Below are 10,339 nucleotides of genomic sequence, written 5' to 3' on the forward strand. Positions count from 1 at the left end.
TGCTGCTCACTGAATAGAGACTGTCAACAAATCTTTGTGGCTGCATCCCTTGCAGAGTCTATTGTTATGCCCATGTGTTCCAGAGTAAAATATACCATAAAATACATTTTCCCTATGTTGCTTTCACTTACAGTAAGTAGTGCAGGGAGCTCTGACAGGTTTTAGACGAGCTCATGTCCCTAGCCTAGGAGTAGTGTTGGGCGAACACCTGGATGTTCGGGTTCGGGTCCGTTCGCCGAACATGGGCCAGATGTTCGGCATGTTCGGGCCGAACCCCGAACTCCCCCGAACATGACGCTTTTGGGGGCCCTATGGGGTCGCAGGCATAAGGGGGGAGCATGCCCCGATCGCGCGGGGGGGGGGGGGGGGGTGTCGGAAATTCTCCCCACTCCCTCCGCTAGCGCTCCCCCCTCCGCCCGCTTACCCATAAAAAAGTTTGCGTAAAGTTAAATAGTACCGGTGGTGGCTGCTGCAGTGGCTGGCTGGCAGTGGTGTGAGTGAGGAGGAGGAGTCCGAGTAGGACGCGTTGAGGCCGGGCAGCGGGCGGTTCAGCGGTAGTACCCTTGTGGTACTTCCGCCCTTTCTCTGACCTCACGTCCTCTACCCTCGTATGCGTCATCACGTAGTGGACGTGAGGTCAGAGAAAGGGCGGAAGTACCACAAGGGTACTACCGCTGAACCGCCCGCTGCCCGGCCTCAACGCGTCCTACTCGGACTCCTCCTCCTCACTCACACCACTGCCAGCCAGCCACTGCAGCAGCCACCACCGGTACTATTTAACTTTACGCAAACTTTTTTATGGGGAAGCGGGCAGAGGGGGGAGCGCTAGCGGAGGGGGTGGGGAGAATTTACGACCCCCCCCCCCCCCTTGCGATCGGGGCATGCTCCCCCTTATGCCTGCGACCCCATAGGGGGGCCGTATTCGGCCGAACAGGGGCCCTGTTCGGCCGGGCATTGAGCACTTCGGGCGAACCCGAACTAAAAGGCCGAACACCATCAGGTGTTCGGCCGAACTCGAACATCACCCGAACAGGGTGATGTTCTGCAGAACCCGAACACTACCTAGGAGGAGCAGTGAACTGTCTTTTATGCCCCTCATTACTCCAAAGCTGCGCTATGCCATGTCTCTGCACTTCCTGCATGCTGCCCCCTTTCCACGTCCCCTCACTTTTATTCACTTGTTGGGAGTCTGTGTGCAATAAGGGGAATACACGGTAGCTGACATTTCTAATGAAGAGCAAGGTGCTCTGCAGTTTGTATTTCTCCCACAGGATGGCAGTCACAGCTATGTTAGTGGATTATAGGGTTGTACGTCCTAGAGATGAACAAAGAGACGCTAATTTTCCGAAAAGTGAAGCTAATAATAATTTGGACGGGCTTATTTACCTGCAATAAATGCTATTTACAACTCAGAACATTAGGGTCTCATCTATCTGCTCTAGAAGGAGGGTACAGACAGGAAAGGGTGGAGCATTTAGACAGGAAGTAAGAGATGAATAGAGATTAATTCTTACAGAATCATTTCATTTGCTAGGATTGACAGACGAGCAGAGAAGGTAAGAGGGCGCTATGTTACATGCTAATAAGGGTGATACCATACCTGGGAACTCTGCAAGGGATTAATTGTAAAGGTAAGTATTATGATGGGAACACAGTGAATGGGGGTACTGGTACATGGAGGTGCTGTCATGAATGACACTATAATTGAGAGTTGTATAAAAGAGGACAGTATAACAGCTGTGCGGGTCTTGGAGTACTCTAAAAGTAGGAAGCTGGAATGGTGGGGACTATATGAGGAAACATGATAATGTCCTGTAATAGGAAACACTATAATTTGAACTATGGGGATTTAAATGCTAGGAATGACGGTGGGGTTCAATACATGACAGCTGATCTATATAGCCTCTGTTAATTCATCAGTGCTGGCCTGGATGGCGTGAGGTTGACTTCCCACCCATAACCCTGCAGTAGGACAAGGCACCCCATTATCTCTCACGAACCCGGGGTGATAGTGATATGGAGGCTGCCATATTTATTTCCTTTTAACCACTTGAGGACCTCAGTGTTAAATCCCCCTAAAGAGCAGGCCATTTCTTGCTGCACTGGGCTGTGCAGGCTTTTCAGCCCAGCCCAGCTAAGAAGCATGGCAATCGGACTCCCCTCTTATTTTTTGTCCCTAAGGGGACATGCTGCCGGAGGTGTCCGATCACTGCCACCACTTTTTTTTTTCTGCCTCATAGAGGCTCTCTCGCCCTCCGTCCCCCTTCCTCCCTTCCCTCAGCCTACAGAAATGAACAGGATGGCGATCCATCCTGTTCCCCTGCCTCTCATACGCATCAGCCTATGAGAGGTCGGCGATCCCTGGCCAATCAGAGGCCGGGGATCGCCGATCTCGTACAGCGCTGCTGGAGACCGGATGTAAACAAAGGTGATTTCTTTCCCCTTTCGTTTGCAAACAGCCTGTTAGCTGCGATCGGCGGCTAGCAGGCTGATCACGGAGCGGGTCTCTGTGAACCGGCATGGAACGATCGCACATGCGCGCGGCCGTTCCCTGGGAAATCACAGCTCCAGGACTTGACGCCAATTGGCGTTAGGCGGTCCTGGGGCTGCCGCCGCGGTCACGCCCGTTGGCGTGACACGGTCGTTATGTAGTTAAGCAATGCCAGTTGCCTGACTGTCCTGCTGATCCTCTGCCTCTAATACTTTTAGTCATAAACCCTGAACAAGAATGCAGCAGATCAGATGATTCTGACATTTTCAGATCTGAAAAATTAGCCTATTCAGTAAGAAGTCCTTGGGCAAGACAGCTCTGCAGGTTGGCCTCTTGAGCGCGCCCTTAGTGGCTGCAGCTCTTGATCGCTTTGAGTCCAACAGGAGAAAAGCACTTTACAAATCTTAGTATTAACTGCATGCTTGTTTTTGGTGCAATTCAGACCTACTGCAGTCACATAGATAAGCAGGGCTGCCAGGCAATTGGTATTGTTTAAAAGGAAATAGATGTGGCAGCCTCCATATCCCTCTTGTTACAGTTGTCCTTTAAAAGGAAATAAATATGGCAGTCTCCATATTACTCTCACCTCGGGTTCACTGTAAGTCACAGGAGACATCAGCCCTCACTTACGGGCCACATCTCTAAATGTGTCCACTAACGATACAATTTTGATTGTACAATCTCACCAAATCTATGTAGTAGAGGAGTGAATAAGCTTTACATGGATAGTTTAGGTAGTCCCTCATAGATGTGAGAAGATCATACAATCAAGATTGTATAATTAGATGTCACACATTACACTGTGTCAAGGGCATAGCAATAACCAGAGCAGCTGCTATGGGGCCCTGGAGCAGGGGGGGGGGGGGGGGGGGGGGGCAGGTGGTACTTAATGTATTCACCATTAACTTTGATGTGTTTCTCCGCCCTCTGATTTTGTGTCAGTGCCCATGAACTATGTACAGTGTTGATTGCATGAGAATGTAAATTGCCATATTAACTCATATCAATAGGGTAGGGGCAGGTGGCATTGCTTAAGAATGCCTAAATCTGAGGGCCCCATGAAAGTTTTACTATGGGGACCCATCATCTCCAGCTACGCCACTGCACTATGTGTCTCTGCTCCACCAAAAACATAAACTAGTTTGCATTCTCCAAAAATCGCTTGGATGTGCCAGGATCACTGTTAGTGTGCACAGCAGGTGGTGACAGGCTGAATCCATAAGATGAGACCAACTCCATCAGTTCTAAATGATAGCTCCTAAAGGACACGTGAACTGGGAGGGATATTGAGGCTGGCATATTTCCTAACAATACCAGTTGCCTGGCTGTCCAGCTCATCCTCTGCCTCTAATACTTTTAGCCATAGACCCTGAACAAGCATGCAGATCAGATGTTTGACTGTACTCTAACAGGATTTGCCACATGCTTGTTTCAGGTGTGTGATTCAAACATTACTGTGCATGAATGATAAGCGGTTGTTTAACTTTTTGCGGACCGACGCAGTACAAATCTACGTCTGGCGGGTGGCGCTGCGGTTCTGACCGGACGTAAACTCTACGTCCCATTTATCGCGCGTTACCGCCGCTCTCGTCGCTTTAACCCCGCCGCAGTTTACTCACCCTGCCGCCTCTATGACGGCAGAGCACTGTGAGCCGGGCAGGAGCCGTTTTCATTGGCTCCTGGCCCTGTCACTACTGTAAGCCAATCCCATTGGCTTACATTGAGTGACAGGGTCAGGAGCCAATGAAAGCGGCTCCTGACCGGCGCACAGCGTTCTGCCATCATAGAGATGGCAGAGAGAGCAGCCTGCGGCGGGGACAGAGCGGCGTGACCGGCGGGAGCAGCGGATTTGTGCGGCGATTCATGGGGATGCAGCGTTTTAGTGTACCAGCGTTTTAGTGTACCATTTTCCTAACATGTATTAGCACACAACTTGCTAATAAAGAGCTGTATATTAGGAATCATGATTTGCATTTGATTACTTTGGAATTAGTATTGCTGTCCTCTTTGCTAATATTCACCCATAGTAAGGAGTCTATTCTGCACTCCATGCAATCTGTGGCCAGAGGGTAAGATGAAAACAGGGCAGATGGTGCCACCCAAGTGGCGGCGATCCAGAGGAAAGTCCTGCCAGCCCCTCCAGTCTCCGAGTGGAAGCCCACTTATTTCCATTGTAGTGCAGGGCAGCAGCATTTGCCTTCCTCTGTGGGGGTAAAAAAAAAAAAGACTTCTCTATGAAGACTGGAGCTCTGGCCAGACTTTCTTTTCAGCATCCATCCTGTGTCAGACTGTATGTGAGACAAATACAGTATACCCTTATCTGAATACTGTCCAGCTTCATGATATCACTGTACAGCGCCCCCTATCTGACATGTGGCAGCAATGGATGGAAGCTGTGTACACCTTTATCACTGTTCAAATAATTCTCACTTTATTATCAATCTACAGAGAGGAGTGTCCTGTACAGATCACATGACCACCTCAGTGAGGATGGATAAGGACCAGATTCACATGGCTGGTAGGATATGTCAGGATGTGTCTGTCTATTTCTCCAGATTGACTGACAGGAAAATGGAAGGAAAAGCTGGCAAATGTGCAGAAGAAGAGATGCGTGTGAGGGGAGATCAGCCGTCTTTGGAGGAGGGTGGCATGATGTGGACATATCTTAGGAATAATCTGCAGTCTACAGAGGAAGGTGGAATAAAGACAATTAAAAAGGAAGAACAAGAAACATATGTGAGGGGCGAGCAGCAGTGTATGGAGGAGGGTGACATGATGAGGACAATCAAAAAGGAGGAAGAGGAGACATATGTGAGGGGTGATCAGCAGTCAACAGAGGAACATGACATGGAGATGATTAAAAAAGAAGAGACATATATGAGGAGTGATCAACAGTCCACGAAGGACAGTGAAATGATGAAGAGCATTAAAGAGGAGGAATGTTCTGTAGATACCAGCACAGGTAATTAATCACCAAATGCAGAAATATATTCACATGTTCCTTTAAAACTACAGGCTTACTGTATAAGCAGATTTAAATTGGCTTAGGATGATTCTGCTGTGGAACTGGTACTCTGGGGATTTCACACAGTTTTAATAAATATTACATGTATTTATTTATTTATTTTTAACTTAAATTTTACTTTCTGACCACTAGATGGCGGTATACACTATTATGGAAGTTACCATGAAGTGTTCAATCTTTTTTTTTTATATATACTACTCTCTACTTTCACTTTTCTAAATCAACATGCCTTGTTATTCAAGGCATGTTTATTAATTCATATAGCACTATGATTGGCTCCAGGAACACATGTTCCCCTTCACCCATCTTTGTCATGTAAATCTCGCAGTGATTGAGAGGTGGAAGCACGTGCCTGAGCACGCACCCCCCCCCCCCCCTTCTCAGCAACACTGGACATCTGTACTCATCCAGATAGACTAGCGTGGCTCCTATCTGGACAACTATAGTCGTCCAGGTAGGATAAAGTAGTTAAAATATTTATATAAATAGGCACTGTGCTAATGTAACACCTAAAGATAAGCAAGTAACCCCAGGGAGCAAAAGGAGGGAAAAAGACAAAGGGGTAAGGGGGAGAGGGAAAAAAAAAGTGGTGAATGAGAGAGAATCTAAGTAATGGTAGCTATATCCCACCTGGCATTGAAGCCAGCCGGTGACCGAGTCTCAAGCCGAAAAATCCATCGATCCTCCCTTACCAGAAGAGTTTTACGAATGTCCCCACCATTTACGTGGGGCAAAACTCTCCAAGCCCTGAAACCCGAAAGGTTGCCAGGTTACATTTAGGAACCCTGGAAAAATGTTTGCCGACATTGCATAGGTTGCTTGACAGCCACAAATGGCCCCTGTAATGCTTGGCTAATATCTGCCTGAAGGATCTAGTGGTGCACTCTATATATTGTAGAGAGCAAGCTAAACAAGTCACCATATACACAAATCACCATATACACAATATTCCTGGAGTGACAACTTATAGACTGTCTAATTGGGTAAGGGCGTCCATTGGCTGTAGAGGAAACATGCCGGGACTTAAGCTGCATACACACATGCAATTTTGATTGGCCAGTCACTGACCAATTTTAACACTTCCATATAGTATGAGGACCAACAGACAGTTAATGTCTCATACTTCATACCAGTTGTTAAATTTTGCAAATCAAAATGGATGTGTGTATCAGGCTTTAGGGTGGATATGATAATAATGGTAAAGAGCCAACCACACACAGCCAAAAATACTAATTTGTTTTGGACAAAAAGAGGCGAGGAGAAAGAAGACTGCCCAAATTGGGGGCGCATCTGCATGACAAACGTACCCTGCACTGTATAATGGGTCATAACTCCTCATCAATCTCTAATATTTGGAGTTACTTTCTAGTAATACATATGACTATGGGAGGAGATCCCAATCCTATCATAAGGTTCGGTGACTGAGAATGGTCAATGTTGATACATGATTGTACAAGTTTTATATGTAGATTTATGCAACTTGAAAATGGACCAACATGTATATATGACATTTTTCTTACAGCAGGAGGACACAATTTCAGGAACACCTCAGAAGGACATCTTATGTCACATCTAGATGATGCTGCAGAAGATACGAGCATCACACAATGTCCTTCCATTACTGGATACACCCATCACAGAGGTTACGGTGCAGATGAAATAACAGCTCCCTCTAGTGGTAAGGAGTTTTATGACAAATCACAAGCTGTGATTGCCTCAGATATCCTTCTGCTGTGTCACAGAGTCGATACAGCAACAGATGCGTCTATCCGGGAGGAATTATCTGGTGATAAATCACACCTTGCCACACACGCAGACAGTCAGAGAGTTCCATGCTTCATATACAGCAAGTGTTATAAGTCTGAAGCATGTCTTGCTGAACACCAGAGGGCGCACTCACAGAAGCAGCCATTGTCATGTTCGGAATGCGGGAAATGTTATATCCACAAAGGAAGACTTCTTTTACACCAACTAAGTCACGTAGATAAGCATTCTCTATCCTGTTCAGAGTGTGGGAAATGTTTCAATCAGGAAAGAACACTCCTTAGACATAAGAATAGTCACGCCGGTGACCTTCCTTTCTCCTGTTCCGAATGTGGGAAATGTTTTACTGGGAAACAAGGCCTCCACATACATGAGAGAAGTCACACGGGTGAGCTCCCTTTTTCCTGTTCAGAGTGTGGTCATTTTTTCAGTGAGAGAAAGAAACTGCTCATACACAAGAGGAGTCACATAAATGATCATCCCTTTTCCTGTTCAGAATGTGGGAAATGTTTCAGTCAGAAAGGGCTCCTACGTAAACACCAGAGAGTTCACACAGGTGAGCGCCCTTTCTGCTGTTCAGAGTGTGGGAAATGTTTCAGCGTCCAGGGAAGCCTGCAGAGACACCAGAGAATTCACACAGGCGTGTTTCCATTTTCCTGTGAAGAGTGTGATAAAGCTTTCAGTCAAAAAGGGTCCCTTCTAAGACATCAGAGAAGTCACACAGGCGAACGTCCCTTTTCTTGCTCAGAGTGTGGGAAATCATTCAGTCAGAAAGAACACCTTCTAAAACATGAGAGGACTCACACTGGTGAACGGCCTTTATCCTGTACAGAGTGTGAGAAATGTTTCAGCCGTAAAGAGCATCTTCTTAACCACCAGAAAAGTCACACAGGCGAGCGTCCTTTTATCTGTTCTGAGTGTGGGAAGGGTTTCATCATCAAAGAAAACCTTATTTTACACCAGCGGCGTCACACTGGGGAGCGTCCCTTCTCTTGCTCAGATTGCGGGAAATGTTTTACTCAGAAAGGGTCTCTTCGTACACACCGAAAAGTTCACACAGGCAAGCGTAATTTACCCAGAGGATCTACTTCAAACTCCTAACTTTACCCTACGAAGCTTTCCACAGTCCCCCCCCCCCCTCCCCCCAAACACCTCCCATACATCTCCTCACTGGTACAGATACCACAGAACCAAAATCTCCATCTGCACAACCTTCTGTTGTACTTCATCAGAAACTAATCCTCACACTTGTGTACAGTACAGTGATGTGAAAAACTATTTGCCCCATTCCTGATTTCTTATTCTTTTGCATGTTTGTCACACTTAAATGTTTCTGCGCATCAAAAACCGTTAACTATTGGTCAAAGATAACATAATTGAACACAAAATGCAGTTTTAAATGATGGTTTTTATTATTTAGTGAGAAAAAAACTCAAAACATACATGGCCCTGTGTGAAAAAGAAATTGAACCTAATAACTGGTTGGGCCACCCTTAGCAGCAATAACTGCAATCAAGCGTTTGCAATAACTTGCAACGAGTCTTTTACAGCGCTTTGCAGAATTGTTGTAATTCAGATTTATTTGAGGGTTTTCTAGCATTTTAAGGTAATGCCACAACATCTCAATAGGATTCAGGTCAGGACTTTGACTAGGCCACTCCAAAGTCTTCATTTTGTTTTTCTCCAGCCATTCACAGGTGGATTTGCTGGTGTGTTTTGGGTCATTGTCCTGTGGCAGCACCCAAGATCGCTTCAGCTTGAGTTGACGAACAGATGGCCGGACATTCTCCTTCAGGATTTTTTGGTAGACAGTAGAATTCATGGTTCCATCTATCACAGCAAGCCTTCCAGGTCCTGAAGCAGCAAAACAACCGCAGACCATCACACTACCACCACCATATTTTACTGTTGGTATGATGTTCTTTTGCTGAAATGCTGTGTTACTTCTACGCCAGATGTAACGGGACACACACCTTCCAAAAAGTTCAAATTTTGTCTTGTCAGTCCACAAGGTATTTTCCCAAAAGTCTTGGCAATCATTGAAATGTTTTTTAGCAAAATTGAAACAAGCCTTAATGTTCTTTTAGCTTAAAAGTGGTTTGTGCCTTGGATATCATGCCATTTTTGCCCAGTCTCTTTCTTATGGTGGAGTCGTGAACACTGACCTTAATTGATGCAAGTGAGACCTGCAGTTCTTTAGATGTTGTCCTGGGGTCTTTTGTGGCCTCTCGGATGAGTTTTCTCTGCGCTCTTGGGGTAATTTTGGTCGCCCGGCCACTCCTGGGAAGGTTCATCACTGTTCCATGTTTTTGCCATTTGTGGATAATGGCTCTCACTGTGGTTCGCTGGAGTCCCAAAGCTTTAGAAATGGCTTTATAACCTTTACCAGACTGATAGATCTCAATTACTTTTGTTACTTTTGTTCTCATTTGTTCCTGAATTTCTTTGGATCTTGGCATGATGTCTAGCTTTTGAGGTGCTTTTGGTCTACTTCTCTGTGTCAGATAGCTCCTGTTTAAGTGATTTCTTGATTGAAACAGGTGTGGCAGTAATCAGGCCTGGGGGTGACTACAGAAATTGAACTCAGGTGTGATAAACCACAGTTAAGTTATTTTTTTAACAAGGGGGGCAATCACTTTTTCACACAGGGCCAGTTTTTTTTCTCACTAAATAATAAAAACCATCATTTAAAACTGCATTTTGTGTTCAATTATGTTATCTTTGTGTTCAATTATGTTAACGGTTTTTGATGAGCAGAAACATTTAAGTGTGACAAACATGCAAAAGAATAAGAAATCAGGAAGGGGGCAAATAGTTTTTTACATCACTGTATATAAGACTTTTCACAAATGTATCCTCTCCTCTGGAATTACATTCAAAAACACACATCACTCTCCAGCTCTTGAGAACCTGAGATGGGACGATATAAAAAATATACATGCCTGGGGCTTCCTCCAGCCTCCTCCAGGCTTATCGCTCCCATGCCGTCCTCCTCCGCCTTCTCGTTCATCTGCAATTCGCCTGGGAAGTCCTCCGGTTCGGGGCCAACTACACACGTG

The 10,339-nt window shown here is 45.9% G+C and overlaps 1 protein-coding gene across 1 annotated transcript; it reads left to right on the top strand.

Annotated features, from left to right (window-relative positions):
- Window positions 1–1,504: 1,504 nt before the first annotated feature.
- Window positions 1,505–8,567, top strand: LOC137534829 (gastrula zinc finger protein XlCGF26.1-like). The gene is made up of 3 exons (XM_068256487.1): window positions 1,505–1,556; window positions 5,047–5,453; window positions 7,039–8,567. Exons 2-3 carry the CDS (start codon window positions 5,063–5,065, stop codon window positions 8,379–8,381), a joined length of 1,734 nt encoding a protein of 577 aa, XP_068112588.1. The 5' UTR covers window positions 1,505–1,556; window positions 5,047–5,062; the 3' UTR covers window positions 8,382–8,567.
- The last annotated feature ends 1,772 nt before the right edge of the window (window positions 8,568–10,339 follow it).

Source organism: Hyperolius riggenbachi, chromosome 10 (genome assembly GCF_040937935.1).
Source record: "Hyperolius riggenbachi isolate aHypRig1 chromosome 10, aHypRig1.pri, whole genome shotgun sequence".
Classification (NCBI taxonomy): domain Eukaryota; kingdom Metazoa; phylum Chordata; class Amphibia; order Anura; family Hyperoliidae; genus Hyperolius; species Hyperolius riggenbachi.

What these genes read in the sequence shown, in the direction of transcription:
- LOC137534829 (XM_068256487.1), top strand. Translation starts at nt 5,063, where the DNA reads ATGGAAGGAAAAGCTGGCAAATGTGCAGAAGAAGAGATGCGTGTGAGG. An exon ending in TTCTGTAGATACCAGCACAG is followed by an intron (nt 5,454 to 7,038) that starts GTAATTAATCAC and finishes TTTTTCTTACAG; the next exon opens with CAGGAGGACACAATTTCAGG.